This window comes from Pelodiscus sinensis, chromosome 1 (assembly GCF_049634645.1).
Source record: "Pelodiscus sinensis isolate JC-2024 chromosome 1, ASM4963464v1, whole genome shotgun sequence".
NCBI lineage: Eukaryota > Metazoa > Chordata > Testudines > Trionychidae > Pelodiscus > Pelodiscus sinensis.
The window spans coordinates 190,046,934-190,069,525 of NC_134711.1; the positions used below are offsets into that span (position 1 = coordinate 190,046,934).

General features: G+C 44.3%; 1 protein-coding gene across 2 annotated transcripts in view; it reads right to left on the bottom strand.

Annotated features, from left to right (window-relative positions):
* Positions 1-22,592, bottom strand: part of C2CD2 (C2 calcium dependent domain containing 2) — a 56,592-nt gene that overhangs the window by 24,732 nt on the left and 9,268 nt on the right. For both annotated transcript variants that reach the window (XM_006130532.3, XM_075912186.1), the window contains exons 3-8: positions 20,502-20,621; positions 19,808-19,912; positions 14,316-14,441; positions 13,863-13,983; positions 5,841-5,940; positions 667-728 (exon numbers count right to left, since the gene is read on the bottom strand). In XM_006130532.3, the coding sequence (XP_006130594.3) occupies positions 667-728; positions 5,841-5,940; positions 13,863-13,983; positions 14,316-14,441; positions 19,808-19,912; positions 20,502-20,621 (634 nt within the window). The remainder of the gene's footprint in view (positions 1-666; positions 729-5,840; positions 5,941-13,862; positions 13,984-14,315; positions 14,442-19,807; positions 19,913-20,501; positions 20,622-22,592) is intronic.

Below are 22,592 nucleotides of genomic sequence, written 5' to 3' on the forward strand. Positions count from 1 at the left end.
CACTCAAGAAGGTAAAACCAGGGAAATCTAAGGCACGGTGAAACAATAGAAAACACCAGCCATGCTCAAAACAGCACTCAGAATTAAGTCTTGTTTCTACATTTAGTCCTGCCTTAGGGCTTTGTTAAAGATTAAAGCAAAACCCAGGAACATGGAAAAGCTGTACAACATCCTCCTTCCTGCCCATGTTTGGGGACAGAAGGAAACAGCGAAAAACCCATCTCCACTTTGCAGTTGAATGTCACCTAAAAACTGCCACTGGAGTTAAATTCAAGATCAAAGGCTAAGTTGTAAGCCCAATTCTGCTTTAGGGTTTAGCTAATGACAGTTTACTTTCTGAAATTCTTCCTGAGTTGCCCTTGCCCCTGTTTTTAAATGGTCCAACCAAGCAAAACTCCAGCCCTTTATTTCTAAGGGCTCTCTTGCCTCAGCAACTATCAGCCTTCTGTTTCTAGAGTCATTGAGGCATACCTGATCTGGCTACCACCAGTTAGTCAGCAGAACAGGCCTAAGTCAGCAGAACAGGCCTAAATTGACTACAGACTTCTGAAGTCTGACAGTATCTTATATGATCGTATTCAACTACATAAACAAAAAAAGGGGATTTGTTTTAAGTTCTCAGTAATGCCAATGAGGGTACCAAAAGAATTTAGTTGAAGTACTTACTATCCAATTTCCCATCTTCCAAGATATGCAGTTGTAATTCTTTTGATTTTGCATTTAATTCACTGTGGAATAAATAAAGTGATGTCAGGCTTTTACAGAGTTTTTATTTGTTCTCAAGTCATTGCACTGGGAATGTTTCTCCCCTCTTCATTTTAAATTACCCTTTACGTCAGGGCTACTCACCTTTGGAAGCCCCGGGGGCCACAATGGTCCTCACAGCACATGCTGAGGGCTGCAATTTAAGTGTGGTTGCATATACATGCAAATATATATGCAAATATACACAAATAGCCTCTTTCACACTGATGGACATGGATACAAAGCACTTCCCACAATGCCCCAGCACTCCCGACACCTCCTCCCTGGGGGCTAGAAATGCTGACACCCTGTATCATCTATTCCAGCCAGCCCGTCCACTTGCGTCTTTCAATGCTCACCCCACCTGGGAGATGCCTTGCTGTTGTGGAGCATGTTCCCAGCAGAGGCCATGTTCAGAGGATCCCACCTGTGGGCTGCGTGTTGAGCCCAGCATAAACCCAAACCGCATTGCAGGCCACAAACAAACCGGCTGCAGACTGCATGCAGCCCACGGGCCAAGTGTTGTGTAGCCCTGCTTTACATAATGCTTCAATTTCTACTAGGTCTCATGTATTACACCAATCATGCAATGCATTTTTATCGACATGTTAGTGGGAAGAGTTAAACATTTACAGCATTCTGCCCTTCAAATGCTAAAGAGAAAACATGTGTGCCACTTCTTGAACTCAAATTAACCTGAGGGAAGAGAAGGCTGGCATGCAGCCTGAACTTGGATCTATTTAGCTTCCTTACTGGAGTTAGGATTGCCTAAACATTTCTGTTGTAAGAGCGACTTTTTCCAGTTGCTTATATGCGTTGCCTTTCAGAATGAAGCTTTCCATTTCTGTTGTCTACCCACAGATTGAGAAACAATTTTTTCTGCACACAGCAGAGACAACAGCCTCCAAATTCAAGAACATGGAATAGATCCAGAAGTCTAGCATCCTGCCAATGCCAGACTATTCTAATGATGGAAGCAAATAAATCTCTGGCATAGATATCGGACCACAGGCTCTTAAATTTCTTGATTTAGCAATCATTAGAGCTTACTCTCCACCCCCTATATTATTCTGAGAAGGGCACATGTTATCTTAGCAAAAACTTAAGACTCGAGGTGAAACAAAAAACAGGACTATGTAGCACTTTAAAGACTAACAAGATGGTTTATTAGGTGGTGATGAGCTTTCATGGGCCAGACCCACTTCCTCAGATCAAATAGTGGAAGAAAATTGGCACAACCATATATACCAAAAAATACAATCAAAAAAATGAACACATATGAAAAGGACAAATCAAATTTCATAACAGAAGGGGGATGGGGAGGGGGTAGGTAAATGTCTGTGAGCTAATGATATTAGAGGTGATAATTGGGGAAGCTATCTTTGTAATGGGTAAGATAATTAATGTCTTTGTTTAGACCTAGGCGTAAAGTACGAATGACAGCTCAGAGGATTCTCTTTCAAGTCTGGTGTTAAAATGTCTTTGAAGCAAGATGCAGGTAATCAAGTCGTTGAGACAATGCCCTTTCTGGTTGAAATGGCAAGCAACTGTTTTTTCTTTGTGATCCTGTCTGATATCTGTTTTGTGGGCATTGATTCTTTGGCGAAGTGTCTGAGACATTTGTCCAATGTACACAGCAGACGGGCACTTTCGGCACATGAAATTTGATTTGTCCTTTTCATGTGTGTTCATTTTTTTGATTGTATCCTTTGGTATATATGGTTGTGCCAATTTTCTTCCACTATCTGATCTGAGGAAGTGGGTCTGGCCCACAAAAGCTCATCACCACCTAATAAACTATCTTGTTAGTCTTTAAAGTGCTACATAGTCCTGTTTTTTGTTTCAGCTACACCAGACTAACACGGCTACATTTCTATCACTATTAAGACTCAAGGGACATTGTAAGAGGATGAGAGTAAAGAACAAGTTGCTACATGACATGACCAGCATGAATCATTATTAGATAACTGCTTTTGGCACAACCTGTGGTGCTTGATGCAATAGACAAAAACGAACAAAACCAACCTAAATCTATGGCTTGGGTAGTTAAAGCAAATGGATATTGTGAAATTTCCTTTAAATGTTAGTACTTACTACAGAAGGAATAGAATAGAGTTCAATTGAGAACTTTACTATTAGAAATGTGATTTTACATCATGCCTCTGTTTAGATGGGAATTTTCTTGACTAAAGCAGAGCTGAGCCGCAGGACTTCCAAGGAAGACACAGGGTGCACAAGGAAGGTGAATGGTGCTAGCAATTCAGTAGCTGGCACTTTTCCCCGTGAGCCAATACTCCAGCTTCCTGGTAGGGATAGTGGGCCTGAAAGTGTTCTCTTTGGAGTGAAGGAAGATGTGCAACCAAATTCTGACTACTTATTGTTAAAGACCCCATAGGGCTTCTGCAAACTTATCATGTTAGGCACATCTAAAGCATCCATCACCATGGAAAGCAGTCTGTTAACTGTGGTCTAATGGCCAAATTCTGGTCAATCATGTTCTGCTCACCTGAATTCCCCCTGAAGTTTCAGCTGTAGAAGAATACCCTTTCCTCTTCCTATCCTAAAACAAAGGGTAACAGCTGCTTTGCAGCACTGAACACATACTGTTCCACCAACAAATAGCTGAAGCTAGTTGACATTTGTAACACACTGAGATCTTTCAATATGAAAAATGTTATTCAACTGGTTTATTTTTATTTGCGTTATTTCTAATGCAAATGAGTTGCATCGGGCTCATCGCAGCTATGCTGTGGCTCAGAATCTTACCATCAAGGCAGAGCAACTAGTCTGTGGCCTTATAAGAAAGCCACCACCTTAGCTGAGAAACACAGTCTCATCACTGAAAAACCTGAGTCCAGAAAAGAACATAAGTCACTAGAATTCAGGTGTCTTAAGATGGCAGCTCCAAGTCTAATTATTTTTCATTAGATACAAATAGACAACAGCACACACTGGACACAGCTCCCATTTAAGTGCATGATAAAAATCAACATTTTCAGGATTGCATTAACAAAAATTCAGAGCACTTATCATACATTCAAAATCAGAGACTGAAATTCTCCACAGCCTAAACTATCTCAGACTATAATTCCTTCACAACCCATACACAGGTGCTGCTGCTGCTTCCAAAGGCTTTCACCTATGTCGTAAACACACCCACCTACACACAGCATAGGGAACAAGGAAGAGAGAGAAAGTTTCCCTTCTGTACACTTGCACCCCCTGGGGCTGAAGAACACACGTGGGTCACTCCACCCATCAACCAGGTAATCAAGCAGCTGCCAGTGCCAGCAGCAGCAGCACACATCCAATCCTGCCCCCCGATCAGGTCTTCATGAAGCCTGCCTGTCCGTCCTTTACAAGGGCAAAAGAGACAATGGATGCAGTACAGTGACTCCATGGTGAAGGGGGATGCTGATGACATAGCAAGTGGCACTTTTCCTCAAAACGAGGAGAGAGGAGGGAAGGTTCCTGAAATGGATTGGGGGAGAAAAGCTAAGCTGTAAGGGAGATGGAGACCTTGATGGGAGTTAACACCTTTGACTGTAATGTTGTAGGAGAAAAGCACCAAGAGCACAGTGCACACAGCAGCACCTCTTTTCCTCACTTATGACAACCTGCTGCTGCTTCCTCTGTTCCTTTTAGTCAGTAAAGTAAGAAGCTTTCGGCCCTATCAGTAGCTTCATCCTAAGCAACACCGAAGCTGGCAGGTACTCTCCGCATTGCCCTTCAAGGGGACAGCAGGAAAAGAATTTTAAGACTGCCACTTAAATTCCCTCTGTTGTGGTCACCTCAGTAGTATCAGAGTCCTGTCAGATAGCAGCTTTACCCAAACTGTCTAATCTTTTTCCATTCCCACCCCACAGCATACCACGCTGTGACCTGCTCTTACAACACAACTATGCCATACCAGATGCCCTATCACATGACTAAGGCTTGGTCTACACTATAGAGTCAGGCAGTCATAAGGCAGCTTATGTTGATGTATATATCAGTGTCGCATGATAGTTTTGCTCCTGCCCATGCATGTGACTACCACACTGGTAGAACAACTCCACCTCCAAGGTGTACATGCGCATGCCCATTTAGACACTGTGTTCCTGACATCATCCAGCTCTGCTAGAACTGTCAATTGATAAGAAAGCTGGCTCCTGGCTCCCCAGTCGGGCTGCTGTCAGGTCTCTGCTCTCAAAGACCAGGCTCCTGGCTTGGGCTGCCACATGGGCTCCTCTCTGGGAGCACAGCAAGGGACTGGACTTGGCATGCATCTCCCCTCTCTGAAGGCAAGAAGCCCAGATGGCTTCCCTTCGCTCCCAGGTGGAAGCAGGGAGCGGCATGTAACAGAGCATCCTGGCATTCAGCCCTCCACATTGCCCCTTTTCAGCCAGCGGAAGTGCACTACTGACAGAAGGAGGGTATACTGTGGTGGCTGATTCCAGGCATTACAGAGATGGCTGTAAATTTACCTATCACAGCTCGACTTAAGGGTATGCCTACACCACCATCTTAAATACTTGCCACCAAGGAAACCAACACACTCACTGGGTCCCTGGGCAAAGTGTGTGTAGGGGAGGGCAGCTCTGTGCTCGTGGAAGGGGAGGGACCTTGGGCAGAAGGGACGGGGCTAGGGCAGCCAGCTCTCACCACTGCCTGGATCGCGCCCCGTGCCCCCCTCCTTAAACGCCATCTGGAGCACCCTGCCCAGGGCTCTGCAGCGTGTCATGTGGGGCTTCAGCAGCAATTTAAAGGACCTGGGGCCAGAGACCAGGCCCTTTGAATTGCCAGGCCCTGGGGCAGTTGCCCCTTTTGCCCCTCCCCACCATCAGCAGATCTGCTTGCCACCATCCAGCTCTATACCTCCCAATCCCAGACCCAACAATAATTCTCAATTAAAAGTAAACATAGATTTTACTCATTTTAACACTTGCCATATCTCAGTACCAGAAAACTGCTTTAAGACAGTTATACCCTGCTAGTGTCATATCACCTGAGATAACGGATAGGCCACATTAAAACACAATTTCTCTCTCAACATCTTATATAAATTGAGACTGTAGAAACATTTATTAGAAAATGTTCTGTTGGTGGTTACTTACAAGATGAACTTCTCTTTCCATGAGAGGTGTTTGGCTACAGAGCTGGAAAACTTCTGCTGAGGATCATTCAACTGAGTTATACACACTGAATTTATGCTGCCTGTATAGGGCAAAGGAACAAAAATATCCAACTGTTTACTTCAAATCATCACTAAGTGTACTTGCCCAAGAGAAGATGACAACACCCCCCACCACAGGAGAATTCCTTCCTCTGACTCATTATTAAAAAATTTAGGGCCCAAAGATCTTACCAGTAGGTACTGGTGTAACAAAAGTCATGAAAAGTAAAGAGAGGCGAGGATGAGGGTAATAACAAATAGGAAATGCGGTTACAAAGAAGTTGTGTGAACAGCTACACGGTTTCAAGTTACTTAAATCAACAAATTAGATAAATATTTGAAGTCCTTACTGGTTGTCTTTCTTGCTGTTTCTTGAGGAACGACTATTTCTTGTGTTAAAATTGACCACCATATTGTTAATGAACAATGGATTTATGAACAGCTAATTTTTAAGAGATCACACCAATGAAGAGCATTACTCTACCAATATAGAAATGTCTACTACAAGTTGAAGATAAAAGTGAGTAATTTTACTGTTACTCTAAACAGGAACAGTTTGTATTATTTATAGCTTCTAAAAACATACAGAAAAAAAAGTGATTTTTACAATATCTGAAGTTACTATTTTTCATCTAGGGACGCTGGGGCACTAAGGAGAATGACAACATACACAGATTTGCACAAAGGTTTGTGCACAAAAATAGACAAAGTTATATACTGACTCCACTTTACATTAGGGATGTTAAATATCAGTTAACTGAATAGTCAATTAACCTCGTGAATTTTTATCGGTTATTCAACTATTTTATAGTCCTTGGGGGTGGAGCCAGCAGCCACTGCATTCCAGCCCCACTCTCGAAGCCCTCTGCCACTTCGTGCTGCTGCCTCTGTATCAAAGGCAGCAGCGCAGGGTGCCAGGCAAGAGCTGGTCCAGGAGGAAAGCCAGTTTAAAAGCCAGCCTCTCTTGTGGACCAGCTGCCTGTCACCCCATGTTGTTGTCTCTGACACAGAAGCAGCAATGCAGGGTGGCAGCAGCCCCTGGCCTAGTAAGATAAGTCTGAGCTCCCAGACTTGACGCGAGCTGGAACCGGACTGGGCTGCTTGCCCGCCTGGCTCCCAATACATTTTAAAAGCAGAGCCGCAGCAGGGGGAGGTTCTGGACTCTGTGCAAGCTGGGACTGAGCCAGGCTACTGGCCAGCCTGCTGCTAATTTAGTGGCAAGAGGGGGTTGGGGTGGGATATGTGTAATTGGTCCATCAACTATGCTATTACATCCCTACTTAAAATATCTGTAATTTGCTATGTCACATCAATCTGAATCCCATACACATAAAAAAAAACCCTATGGAAAAAAATATACAAAGTCTACTAGCAAAGTAATTTTAAACTATGATTATTTACCAGTTAGAACTAAGTATACAAACCAGGCTTGCATGCAGGAATGTGTGTGTGTGGGGGGGGGGGCTGCTTTTTTGGGTAAACGTGGACTGCAATTTTTTTAAATATTAAGAAGTTCAAAATAGTCATGCAAAGAGTGTGCGTAAGAGAGGTTAATGAAAAATTGAGTGGAAACAGTGATTGGTAAAATGATTTTGTTAACACAAACAATTTATACTGTAATAAAGGTTTTATAGAAATTACCTTCTGGGATCATGATGGGCAGCATGGCCACCATGGACCCGGTTCCCTTGGCTGCCTCTGCCTGCTGCTGCTGCTCTAACTGCTTGGCAAGGCCAGCGCCAGGTGAGTGTGGGTGGGGCTTCCAACTAGTTGGGCCAGGTCTGGGTCTCTCCTCATGGCTGGGAAGCACCGTTTCCCCCGGTCCTGCCAGCAGCCCCACCCACCCATCCCCCCATAACATAGCGCTCTCCTATGCCCCTAACAGAGCCCCCCCCCCAGACTTACTTGGAGGCTCATGGGGGGAGGAGTGCATGTTCGCACCCTTTGCACCTCCCTCGCGTACAGGTCTGCATAGGGTTGGAAGAGACCTCAGGAGGTCATTGAGTCCAACCCCCTGCTAAAAGCAGGACCAATCCCAACTAAATCATCCCAGCCAGGGCTCTCTCAAGCCAAGACTTAAAAACTTCTAGGGATGGAGATTCCACCACCTCCCTAGGGAACCTATTCCAATGCTTCACCACCCTGCTAGTGAAATATCCAACCTGGACCTCTCCCACCACAACTGGAGACCATTGCTCCTTGTTTTGTTCTCACTGGTGACAGAGAACAGCCTCTCTCCATCTTCTTTGGAACCTTTCTTCAAGTAGTTGAAGGCTGCTATCAAATCCCCCCTCACACTTCTCTTATGCAGACTAAATAAGCCCAAACCCCTCAGCCTCTCCTTGTAAGTCATGTGCTCCAGCCCCCTAATCATTTTTTTTGCCCTCCACTGGACTTTCTCCAATGTGTCCTTGTCCTCGTTGAACTTCATCAGATTTCTTTTGGCCCAATTCTCTAATTTGTCTAGGTCACGCTGGACCCTACCCCTACCCTCCAATGTATCTCCCTCTCCCCCAGCTTAATGCCATCTGCGAATGTGCTGAGGGTGCAATCCATCCCCTCATCTAGGTCATTAATAAAGATGCTGAGCAAAACTGATATTTCAACACACAGGCTGCAGAAGTGGATTTCTGATTGTGATGGGTAAGTAAGCAAAACCCTTTGCAGAAGGGTTTGGGAGTGTGTCCCATGGCGTGCTCTGGGGCTGAAATGTATAGGAAAAGATACCCTTTCATTCTACTGACCCTAGCAGAGTTTCACTGTGCACAGGCCAAGAATAAGAATTGTGCTGAACTTCAACTATTTGCTCCTAATAAGTGGAGGGCAGGGAGTACAAGTCCCAGCTGGAGCTAGTTTTCATGGAGCTAGCATGCTAAAAACAGAAAGTAGCATGGGATCCAGGTTAGCCACCCAGAGACAAACAGGCAGCAGCTGCACTCCTAGGCTCATACTCATAATAGTTAGTCCCTCGTCTTCACTGCTATTGCAACCATCATGTTTAGCTCTTCCACTCCATGAGATTAAGCTCAAGAATGTCTCCTACAGCTGGGAGTCACACATCCCCAGCTCCAAAGTGTCCACTTCCCCTCAGGGTCACGAGGAGCGCACTCTGCCTCAGGAAACCCACTTTACTTCTACAGCTGGGAAAACTGGGGCAGAGAGCAGCACAGTGCTCTGCGAAGTCTTGTGTCTCCCCTGCTCTGATGGCTGGACAGTGCTCCTGGGGAGATGGAGGATGAGGGAGGAGAAAAAGCTACCTGCATCTGTTGGCTCTGGGCAAACATGAGGAGCTCTACAGGACCCAGTAGTGAATAGGTGTGGGATGCAGGCTGCCTAGAGCTGCCGCACTATGATGTGTGGGGTCCAGCTGGGAGTTTGCCTGGTGCAGCAGGAGCAGGCAGCCTTGCTCTGTCTCCCGCTTGGCAATGTGAGGGGGGTCAACAATCAGCAGGCTCCAGCTTTAGCCCCAGGTCATCATGCCCCACGGACACGGCTCCCGTGACAGCCAACCTGAACCCTCCCATTCCAGGCCACAGGGTCTCGCGCCCACCAGCCCCATCCCTACTGCCCCTACCCTTTTTACAGGTGTGCACGCACGCTTTCCCCAGTGCCTCTTGGCGACGTGAAGGGGTGTGCAGTGGCAGAACCTCCCTGCACGCTGCTTAAAAAGAAGAAGAAGGAGGAGTGAAACATGAGAGCTGTAGCAAGCTGCAGCCACTGCTGGCCACGGAGGAGGCATCACCCTAGCTAGGTGGCTGCTACTGTCCTACTGGACCTTCCTCCATGCTCCACCAGGAGAACGCTGGGGCTGATTTTTGTCACCCCGCCCTAGGAGTGAGGCAGGGAGCAGGGCCTCACTCCTGGGGAGGTAGGGGAAGGTAATCAGCCCCAACCTTCCCCCGATGGCTGAAGCATAGGGGAGGGAGCTGGGGAAAAGCACTGCCCCAGCCTGGCCAAATTTGGGACCATGTTGTGGAGGTGCATTCACAACCTTCCTCACTCCCGCCCCCCAGATATGGGCTTGCAAACGCATATGAGCATATTTTTGTTGTAAATCTCTATTGTGAGCAGGTTAAAAAATTCTTAGATAAAACATGCACAAAGAAACCAGGTTTTCAGGCTAATCAATCATGCTACAGAAGGCTGCAGCACAATTAGACTTAGTTTAGTCCTGCCTATAAATGGCAAGACTAAACTAAGTTTTCAATGTGATTTAGTGCTAGAGTTTCAGGAAGCCAAACCCAAACACAGGATTTAACAGCTGCTGAATACTGGCCTATTTATTTCATAAAAGCCAGGGAGACCAAGGCTTTTTTGCCTGCACCCCACCTAAATCTCTGTTTAAAGGGACATTTGTTAAGAAAATTAACTAGTCATTCAGGAAAGTAACTACCCATTTTGAGTGCTCAGACTGAGGCATGTTAAGGACACCCTCTTCCCCTGGAGATTTTTCAGACAGTTCCAATCATCCACATTATGGAGGGGGAGGGTTTCTACATTTATATATTAAAAATAATAATAATATCACACTTCTGACAGGTTAGTAGGACACACCCACAATACTGAGAGACCAAAGGTCACTGATGAGCCACTTTTGAAAAGCTTAGCTGGTGCTCTTGCCCTAGCAATGAAGCAGCCAGGCCTGATCCTGAAGAAGCTCAGATATTTGCCAGATTGAAAGCCTACGCCCCAAACATAAGCAGCATAACTTGTTCTAATGGGCAGTGGCCTCCTGTCTGACTTCACGCTCCATCTGACCCAGTCAACAACTGGTTTTTTTGTGGGAAAAGTGAGTCTCTCTTCAGTAAACCTATCCCTGGCTGAATAAATCTCATATGCAGGATTCTAGCGTTAAATTACTCAGAGCACTGCTAAACCAGCATCATACATCAAGTAATGCTAATCACCCAAATAGCAAAGACCTGGAGTTGAACTATAACGCATGTGATATTGAGTAGGAATGTGAACAAGTAGTCAACTAGATGATTAACTGATAAGCCTAGGCTTATCTAGTCAACTGCTCGCATTTCCCCATCTCCCCAGAGGCTGCAAGGGTGGTGGGAGAAGCTGAAGCCAGTGCTGGGGGAAGTCGGCTTAAAAGCTGGTCCCCCCCCCCCACTCAGCACCAGCTCGATGGTGACACCTTCCGCCTTCCCGCTCCCGTGCTGGGTGGGGCCAGGGAGGCTGCCACAAAGCAGTCTCAGCCTGCGGTGGGCCCTGGCTCACCATGGACAGAGGCTGCTCCGCATCCCGCAGACAGGGGCTGGTCCCCAGCAACACCCCCTGTCCATAGGGGGTCCCAGCTCCCTGCAGACAGACAGAGGCTGCAGTCTACTGGCTCCACTCTTGGCCTGGCTCCCACCTGGCAGCAACATGAAGTTGCAGGGGGTTCCCTGGGAGTGGGGTCGGAGTGCACTAGCTGCCAGCCCCACCTCTGGGGACTAGAGCGTGTTTCTTAAACTGTCTTCCAGGGCACACTGGTGTCCCACGGAGAACAACAGAGTTCAAAATGGCTGCCCTTAAAGTGGCAGGCAACCTTTATTTTTGCTCAACTCCCCTTCCTCCCCCCCAATTTTTTTTTTTTTTTTTTTTGCTTAACAAAAAAATCCTTGGTGTTCCTCATTTAAAAAAAAATATATTGCTTGGTGTTCCTCGGTCTTAAAAAGTTTAAGAAACACCGGACTAGAGAATAGTTGACTAACTGATGCGGTTAGTCAACTATTCTATTACCAGCTATCTAACATCCCTAATATCAAGTCATCAGTTTAAGCAGAACTTCCCAATTATTTGAGTGGAAAGTGGATTTAAAATGAGAGAGAGAATACAACATGAGTATTTCAAGGCATTTTAACTTCCTTTTGTTTTCTCCTCCGCCTTCAAATGTGACTTTTCAGACCAAACAATGCATAACAGAGTTTTCCTGGAAATCTCTGGACATAATGTTCATACTGGTAAGGTGACCATATTTTCCCAAGGGAAAGCAGGACAATATATTGGGCTGGCCCAAGCCCCTTACCCAAGCCCTCTTCCCCTCTCCCCCCTCTTGCATGGGGCTGACATTACTGCTCAGCACCTGCCTGAGGCTGGGGCTGGCATCAATGCTCTCCCTTACCATTTTCCTCCACATCCTACTTTGACAAAAGTGGGCATTTGTCCTGTTTTCTCCAGCCAACTAAATCTGCAAGAGCAAATAGGAAAAATGTCCAGTTTTGCCAAAGAGTCATGATGGCTAGCATAGGGCTTTAAAAAAAAAAAAAAGATTATCCTGGCCAAAAATGGGACATACAGTCACCCTAAAATTGTCCATATCCTAAAATTGTCCATATCCTACCACCAGACCTGCAGAGGATGGGCCCTAATGGGGGGAGGGAGGGAGGGGAAGAGAGGAGGAGAAAAAAGAACTCCTAGCACAGTGGCCTCCAACCTTTTTAATCATGAGATCACTTTTTGAATTTAAGTGAAATCGAAGATCTACTTCATACTCAAATACCCTTGCCCAGCCTCCTTTGTGCCCTTTCTCTGAGGTCCTGACCCTGGCTCACTCCATCTTGCTCACTTTCACCAGGCAGGGGCAGCCAGTTGGGGTGCAAGCTCTGATCTTGGATTAAAAGATTAGAGTGCGAGAGGGGCTCTGAGCTTGGGGCAGGCAGTTGGGAGTGTTGGAGGGGGTTCTAGGTGCAGGCTCTGGAAGGGTGTTTGCATGCAGGGGTGCTTGGGCCTAGGGCAGGGGCTCAGGGTGCTGGAGGCGTTTCATGACTGGGGCAGGGTTTCGGGATGTGGGCTCTGCCTGGGCACTGCTTATCTCAGGTGGCTCCTGGGTGGTGGTGCAGTGGAGCTAAGGCAGGCTCACCCATGCCCTGGCCCTGGACTAGTCCCTAAAGCAGCTAACAAATTCCTTCCCAAGTCCTGTTGTGCCCCCTGCCCTCCTCTATGGAGATAGGATACAGGGTGGGAGAGGGGGCACCCTGACATCAGCACCCCTCTTCTCCCTCCCCTGCCCAACAAGAAAGAGGCTCCTGGGGGCAGGGTGAGGCAGCTGAAGGCAAAGGTCAGGAGATGCGCAGCAGTAGGGGGGAGGGGCAGTTGAAGTGCTGGCACTTGGTAGCCTCTGGGCCAAAACAGTCAGGATCACCTGTCAGAGGCTTCAAGATCTACCAGTAGATCCCGAAATTCTGGTTGGTGACCACTGTCCCAAGCAGGTTTGGTTTAAGAGTTCTCACCACAACCCAACAGACCAATCATCTTTATCCACATAACTCAATAATACAACCACTGCATTGTAATTTATATTCTCTTCCTATACCACCATCAAGGACTGTGCATATCTTGCCAAAGAACAGGGATAGCTCTGTAGAGGCTCTGTGCCTTCATACTGGCAACAGGGCCCTCTGCTCCTTGGTAGTACAATTAGCAGAATATGAAGTCATTGATAAAGTGGCTCTCTCTCAGAACCTCCTCTGCCCTTAATTGCTGGGCAGTTCTACAAACAATTTACTATGCCTTTCTGGGGGCATGGAAGGAGAATGTCATGATGTGCACAACCCTTCTGGGTTTGAAATAGCCCCACACTGCAAAGGCAGATGCTCAATAGGATTTTGGAGGCATGCTAAGGACACTCCTTTAATGACAACGGAATGGAAAGGAGCTTGGCAGATTTCTTCTGGGAATAATTCATTTTGGTGCTTCTGGATTTTTGTTTTGCTGCAATATTATGTGCCAGGACACTTAACTTCATATATGAGTCTTATAATTATTCAAATCCTTGGAAACAGATCCTTGGAAATGGAGAGGACAGAGAGAAGAAAGGCCCACCAATGACGTGGAGGCAGCAGACCATAATGAGAAGTGGTCTGAGCCACTCGCTTTCAGACGTAACAAAACGCAGTAGGACCACTAACGTTTTAGGTCACCCTTCTTATTGGTTTTGAAGCAGAATATCTGCCTGCAAGATCTTTTGATTTACCTGCAGCACTGTGATCAGTCAGCGTGGCTACAATGTTTTTCACTAGGAGTTTCCATTCGTGAGCCCTTGGAGGTTTTGGAGGACTGGTGCCCTGCGGGAGAGTTCCTACATTTTGTACAGTCTGTGAAAAGGAAACGACATAAGGAATCATCTCTATAAAATACTGAGCACCTTGTAGACTGACAAAGATCAAGCATAATAAAAGTAGTCTGATGTTAAAAAGTTACAGTGCAGCATTAGCAACAACGTAGTCACCTAGAAATTCTGAAGGTCAAATCGTCCCGTGCCACAGGCTATGCATTTTAAAGTGTTCTCCCCTATGGTTTCTAATTAAATATCATAGTGTTAGGCTTGCAGTTCATTCACTGGACCATGAGTGTTCTTCCAATCGGACATATTAACACTAACAGAAATCAGGTTGAAAAGAAGTATATAAATACATACAACACTCACCTGTACCTCTTTTAATAAATCTGTAGGTTTTGTACTCAGGATTACAGATGGTGAAACTAAACTAATGAGATTCTGGAAAACGTCTCTGAATGACTCAGATATTGCACATGTTTCTTCCATATGGCTCTAGGAGGAGAGAGAAAAAAAAGTCAGTCACACTTCTAATTAATCAGAATAAACATTATTGAAGAAATTCACTGGACAGCTGACTATGCAGTCTACCACTATATCATAAAGCAAATGTTGTAGGAATAAGAGCAGGCCTAAAGCCAATAGTCAGACACAACTGAGAGGTCATAAAATATAATCATTTGTTTTTAGTTATTAAAAAAACATTTAAAGGAGATCAAATATAGGTATTATAATCACATACAGCTCTGAAAGAGGGATGGAAAGGGTAGAAGTATTACTAACCTCATAAGCGCTATCATCACCTGGGCAAAACCAATACAATACAATACATAACAGAGAGCAGGTCTGATATCAATAAAATCCTGTTTAATCCTGCACCAGCCCCCATGGATTAATCAGAACTGGTAAGCATCACCCATTAAGGAGGATGCTTACTAGTTAACCTATTACATCCCTATTATCTACATAGCACTGTTGACTTCAGTGGAACTATGCTGACATCTGGCAACTTCTATTCAGCATACAATGATCATTATGGTACTTAAGCCCGAACCTCAATCCTGCCTAAGATACTTCTGTACAGAAGTTCATGCAGCTCCAGCCAGCAAACAAACTATCACTGCTACCTCTTATTATCCAAGAAATTGTCTAGATATTGATGTTCCATGCAGTATGCATTTATCCTCTGTCTTTGATATTACAGGCATAAAAATGCATTTCAAAATTTTGCTTATACATGGTAGCTTTGAGTTTACGTCTAAAATGCAGCAATCATTTGCTTTCCAGTGATCTGATAAACAAGATTTACTTTTAGCTATAGTCAGTGGCAGCGTGCTTTTCTAAGCTTCAGATTTCTTCACTATTTGTAATTGAGGGGATGTTTAATTTAACAAAGGCAACAATTTGTAAGTTCAAAAGCACTGGAAGTTGTCCAAGGAGAATCTAGTAGAGCAGGAATGGGCAATAATTTTAGCTGGGGGGGGGGGGGGGGGTCAGAAATTTTTGAAGTGGTCCTGGGAGGGGCAGGGCCTTGGGCAGAAGAGGCGGGGCCAGGACAAGTCCGTGGTTCCCCACCCACAGACCCTGATTGGCCTGGGTGTGGGGGAGAGCATGTGAATTCTTTGCCCCCTCCCTCCAGAGAGAACTACCAGTTGTTCTAAACAGCTGGTGGTTCCCTCTAGATGCCCATGCCCCAGCAGCGGGAGACTCTGCACGCTCCCTCCGCCCCCAGGTCAATCTGGGCCAGGGGGTGGGGTAGAAAGAGAAAGAGGAGCATGCAAACGTGCAAAGTCTCCTCCCGCCCTGCTCCAGCTCTGCAAGGGGCATGCAGTGCTTAGAGTCAACCCTAGTGGTTGACTACAAGTGCCATGCACCACTGGTGGAGGAGGAGACAACTTTGTGCGCATGTGCATTCCCCCAGCCCTGGTACCTAATTGGCCTGGAGGCAGGGGAACAGCAGGGCATCTGTGGGCCAGATAAACCTGCTTGGTGGGCTGAATCCAGCCCGTGGAGGCCCTTTTGCCCACCCCTGTAGAAGAGGTACAGTTTCCAATGTACAGCAGGACATACATGGGAATGCTGTAGACACTTCAGGACTGAGAATACCTATAGAGGAGTCTCCTGTCTCAAAAAACACTGACATCTCATTTAGAAAGATTAGTATTACAGACCTTTAAACTCTTAACTTATAGAGTCTGATATCAAACATTTTGTACCACCTGATTCTTACAGTAAAGTGGAAGAAGATTATCCTAAGGCATGCTGTGGCCCGGTGGGAACGTGCAAACATTTTGCATTAAATTGAGGGTTTCAGTCTCTGGCAACAAGTTAGGGACCAAAGACTAGAAATTAACTAGGCCCTATTGAAGAAGAGAAGATATTTTTCTGCATTCCTGGCAGAAATATCCCCATAAATAAGTTCCCGCAAAGCTGGCAGCTTACCATTAAGCCCTACGCAGGGACTCGGGGCTGCAGCAGGGAAAGATGCCTCTCCCTAAGCCCTGAAGCTGCTGTGGCTGATAAGAAGCACCTCTCTCCACTGGCCCTAGCAGGAAGCAGCATGGCGGGGGCAGCTCTGTGCTGGGACCAGCAGGGTATGGCACCTTCCCACTGGCCATGGCAGCATCCTACTGGGGTCAGCAGGGAGGGAGCCCTCTTCCCCAGCCATGGCAGGTCAGTGCTGGGAGCAATGGAGAAGCAGCCAGAGCAGCAGGTCCAGCTCATAGGTGGGAAAACTACTGGGCTCCACGTGCTCTGGAGCTTCATGTCTTGTGGCACTGCAGTGTGCCCATAAGCAGCCAATACAGGTAGGCACCAAGCAGCCTGCTTTAGTGCCACTGACCACAAGCCGCCCAGGTATGCCCAAGTCCCAAACCCCCTCCAAGCCCCCTCCCCAACCCGGAGCTACCTCCTGCACACCAAACCCTTCATCCCTGGTCCCACCCCAAAGCCCACATCCCAAGCTCATACCCCTTCAGGCACTCGGCTCTTCCCGCATCCCAAAATCCTCATCCCTCGGCCCGCCCCAGAACTCTCAACTCCTCCTCTGCACTCCAACTCGGAATTCCTCGGCCCCAATTCCTCAGCCTAGAGACCCCCCTCTGGACCCCAAACCCATAATTCCCAAAGTCCTTGCACCCCAATCCTGTCCCAGCCCCGAGCCTCTCATCCCCAGAGCCTATATTCACAGCCAGAGCCCTCACACCCTGCACCTAACCCTCTCCCCCAGGCCTGTGCCCTCTCACACTCAGAATTCCGTAGCCCCACCCCTGCCAATGAATTTTGTTATGTGCACAGATATGAAGGAAAAATTCACTCCGCCCAAGGGTGGGAAAAGTTAGAAACACTGCCCCACAGCTCACAAGAATCACCACAGTGGGGAAGGAAGGACTAATCCTGGCAGAGGAGTGTCTCCTGCAACATTCTGACTGAGTCTGGTAAACTCAACAACTCTGATGAGCGCCAACATTGTCACCAAAGCACAGAATTGACCACTTCATTTTGGAAACCTGTACAGGACTTTAGAAGTAGCACAGGATAAGAGACATTCCTGCACTGATGCAAGTGACAATCAAACCATTACCTAATAAATGTAAAGTCAGACTCTCTTCCTTGGCAAGCAACTTAATGGAGGTAGTATAAGGTGTGATTGAACAATCCCAATTTTCAATGTATATAAACCTTGTTTCACTAGCTCTTCTATGCTGCCAGACTCTCAAGATGTGTAGATACTGTTCTGCTCATGTTGTGCTGCTGCTTATCTCTCATGTAACCTGTTTAAGTGGGCATTTTCCATAAATTTAACATTTTTGTACTCCAGCATTTTTAACAAAATTCCCCAAAACCACACTTTGACCATGTTACTTGCCTCAATCTGGTAAGTGAAGGGGTATTCAATTCTTGATTACAACTGCTTGAAACCCTATCCTCAAAAAGCATTTTTTTTTAAACAGAAAACCCTATTTTGGGGTGTTTTTCCTCCCACTCTCTGCTTACGTTCAATGAAAATTTAGTTCGATAAAAATGCTGAAAATTTGAAAAATTCCAATCAACTCTAATTTTAGCATGAATTAAGTTAGCCTTATATTCACTGACATTTCCTGATGCATTGATTCAAAACAAAAAAAGCCTCCGTTCACCCAAATTTAGCTCCAGATGTAAAAGCTTGGAATGATAGATACCCACTATTATGGGTATTTGAGGTGGTAGGGAAATTAGGTTTACATAATAGTGTTTTCAAAGATTATATTCCACTTCCTTGTTGGCTTCCAGTGGAATATATTGTTTGAAACAACTTAACATCTATATCTATGACTCATCGTCAACAGTAAACATTTCCACACCTGAGCAAGTTACTTCAAGAACCCCCAACACTTTTCTTTAAGCATATGCTAGAATTGATGTTTCTAGCTGTATCATACTCTTTTTGAGACTGGGTAGTGCAGTTCCTAGGCAAGGCCATGTCATCTGCGACATTAAGAGTCAGCCAAGTACAGAGTGCCAAATGTGATTCAGATTCACGTCGCTTTTGTCAGTATAAACAAGAGTTTTATTAAACTGGATGAAGTAACTGGTGTGGGTGAAGCACTAAACAACTTGTTATTTTTATAAGTGATGATCATTACTTATACATTAAAAGGGAACAGGGGAAAACACCATTTAAGCGCAAGAGCTGAAACAACTTCTAAATTTACAAATTTCAATACTTTGGGAGGTTTCAACACTAGAACTACAACATTAATTGGAACAGAGTATGCATATTAACGGAAGAATGAAGCATTTAGTTTTTAAGGCCATGTATAAACACTCAATGCATTATAATTAACTTGCAAATCCACAGTCAAAACACTTTTCAAAATGCAGAGTTTGTCATCCAACAGGCCACAATGACAGTTTCAGAGACATTATGACCTGTCAATAAGTACATAGTGATTGGTTCATACATGGATATTAGACACCAGTCCAAGTGATTAAGGTCACTCAGACATGTACAATAAATCTTGATTTTTTAGAAAGAGTCTTGTGTTATATGTCAGTTTTTAATACATGTAGTAGTTCACCCAGGATTTAAAAAAAAAAAAAAAAAAAAAAAAAAAAAAAACACCCACACAACCACGCCCCAAGAACAAACCTAAATATTTTCCTCTCTGGGTCATAATTCAGTCCATAAAACAATTCCTCAGAAGACATGCTAAAATAAACCTAAGCCAGCTTTTTAAGCAGGGATAAAATAAACGCCACAGAAGTTACTGTACAAGACACAAAAAAATATGTGCATAGTAAAATCCAACCAACCATTTCCCATTGTGAAGGTACAATTTCTAAAAATCAGTTAAGTACAAGGTAGAGTGAGGGGACCAAGGTCCCAAAGAATGAGAAAATGCATTTGTAACTTCCAAGATAGCAACATGAAAGTCAGAAAGCAGAAGCATAAAGCAAGTTCTTAGCATTATGGAATGCCTTAAGAGACCGATGATTCCACTCTCACACCCTCCAAACTATCAAGAGGATTCAGAAATAAGGTTGTCGTGTTCTAATATTAATGTATTAATGCAAGTGATCCAAACAATGGACTTAGAGTTATTTTGATTAGAACACTGTTACTACAGATTTTCAAAACTGATTTGAGAAATAATTTTATTTAAGAAAAAAGTTTTCATGTTTTTAAGACTTGGATGAAACCACCCGCCCAACAACATTTCTCTCTCAAATCTGGTCAACCCAATCTCAAGCTAGTTTTAACATTTTAGTACCATGTAGAATGCTACTGTGCAGAACAGAGGAGTCATCATTTGCCCTTTCATTTCTTTGTCTAAAATAAAACTAAAATTAAAAACAAAACAAAAAACTTACTGACTGACCTCCTGTACTGCTATAGGCTGGATTTTAATATTAGTTTCAGGGACATTCAGGAAGGACCACACAACTTGAATGTCGTCTCCTTTCTCTTTCATATACAGTTCCAGCTGTAGAAAAGAGAGGTTAAATCGGTCATCCGCAGATTTATGAATATCATCTTTTAAAAGAAGCACTGAAACAAGCTTATCACTGCTGTAAACAGGTGCAGTTCCACGGAAGTCAGCGTGACTCATATTTAAATGTAATAAGTCTCAAATGATAGCAACCTAAGAACAACATATGAGAAGCTATTTCAGCTTTTACAGTGTATACTCTGCATATAGCTGTAGGCACACATTTTAAAGACTCACAGAATAAAAATGTATTTTCATGGTCCATAATTATAAATGCAGTATTATTTATCTGCACAGCCTTCTCAAAAAAATGTTTACTTTTAATTATACAATTAAGACAAAGGTATTTTGGTTTTACAAAAAAAGCAAAACCAACAATCCCCCCAAAAAACTGTCAACAGCACTAGCATATTTAAGCATTTTGTAACTTTTGAACCCCACAATTAAAATAACTGGTCAGCACGATCACAGTATATGTATAAAATTGGTCCAGTTAGCATTTCTGGATCTGAATGTAATATTTGGTAAGCATAATCTTAAAATAAAATAAAATAAAATAAAATAAAATAAAATAAAACTTTACCTGCAAGTGAAGTGGAGAGAGTTTCACAGCATATGACTGACATTCTGTAGTAGGAGGTGAAGTATGTGACACATGAACAATAAATTGAATGGAGTCTCCCACTACATTACAAGAAACCACCTGGTGGGAAATAAACAAAGTTTTCATTCAAGAAACTTTTACCTTGACCAGTTAGAAAAATTAAGTTCAGAAATGCAAGGCCTTTCATTTCTGGAGATGGCTGTACTATTAGTCAAGATTTGAACTTTGGTCTCCAGAAATGAAAGGCGTTTTTCAGACACAAGCAAACCCGGGTCCTGCTTTAAGTTAGGGTAAGAGGAAGCGGTATACCAAATGTGCTGGCCCTAGCTCTTACAGTTTAGGAGGACTTCTTGAACAAATGGACTCACAGAGGCACAGACTGAGGGATTCATATACATTATATATACTCCCCTGAGATTTTCTTCCTAGCCCCTTTAAACAAGGGGTGTGTGTCATACCCCATACATGAAATATATTTAAAGTACCATGATTTAAGTAATCAATTCTTGTATTTGAAAGAAACAGGTACCATTACACAACACCATTTAAATTCCCTGATAAACAGCTTTATGAAGACTGAGTCCCCCGCTGGCCCCAGGCTCCATGTGGCACTTCCACCTTGAAATGTTGCAAGAGGCACCTGGCTGTTGCTACACTTCAAAGTGGAAGCGCCTTTATCAACTAATCAAATAGTCAACGGAAATTCTATTGACTATTCAATTAGTTGATTAATCTAATTTTAACATCCCTAATTATGGCAGGGGAGAATAAGCCTTTCTTAGTGTCTTACACACCTATAATATAGGTTTCAAGAATGTTCAAGCTGTAAGTAAATCAGATTCCAACCAAGACACTGTGACTTGCATTCTAGCCCTCTACCCTCTCATAAGTAAGTTTTCTATCATGGAAACCTGCAAGGACAAAGCATGGGGTAGTGACTATGGAGGATGTCCATAGTGTAAGACCATGGTATATACAATTCTACCAAGCTTCAGTGCTATGTTAATTGAAGAGTTCCTCTCTAAGTTGTCAAACTAACCAGGTTCTTTAAGTCACAGCGTTAGCAATTAAAAATATAGCCTTCACTCTAAAGAAAGTGCTTTCCAGACTCAAAAAATGAACCAATTAACTGCAGGAATTTGATTTAAATTCAACACCGTCAGAAATCCCAGCCCAGGGATTGTGCACATGGCCCAACTGCTCTAGTAGAGGCAAAGACACCTGGGACAATCTCAGGCAAGAGATGCTAAGCTTACTCAGAGGAATCACAGTCTCCACAGAAACTTATACCACTTTGTTCAATCAATATTGTTCAACACTCCCAAAAAGTGAACTCATCAGCTCAAGTGGGGATTTTTCTGTGCAGAAAGTATCCTATATAACAATGTCAGTGTTTACACCAGCTCAGGACCCTTGGGCTGTGTCCAGACTCGAGGGTTTTTTCGAAAAAAGTAGCCTTTTTTCGAAAAAAAAGCGTCACCTGCGTCTAGACTACAGCCGCGTTCTTTCAAAATTAAATCGAAAGAACGCGGCTTTTCTTTCGATGGTGGAAAACCTCATTTCATGAGGAAGAACGCCTTTTTTCAAAAGTGCTCTTTCGAAAAAAGGCGTTCTTCAATGCAAACAGGGCTTTTTAGAAAGAGAGCATCCAGACTGCCTAGGTGCTCTTTCGAAAAAGCAGCTTGCTTTTTCGAAAGTACTGCTTGCAGTCTAGACACTCTTTTTCGAAAAAGCCTCTTTCGAAAGAGGCTTGCAGTCTAGACGTAGGCTTGCACTCTACATTAGTACCCTAATTAAATGGGTTTGGATCAGAGAGAGGAGTCTTAACTAGATTCAGATGTGACTAAAACAGCCATGTAATCTCTCCAAATTTATGCTCATCTAAGTACCCATTAGATAACCTCTAGGTTAATATGAGCCTAGAGTTTCATCGTCCAGCCAGATCTCAAGGAATACAAAAATCAGTGACCTCATCCAAGACCATTCCTGCATTAAACTTCATTAGTCAGGGATTTTCAATAAGCAGTGTGAAACACAGATTAAGTTTCTCTCCTGCAAGTAACTTCAGGT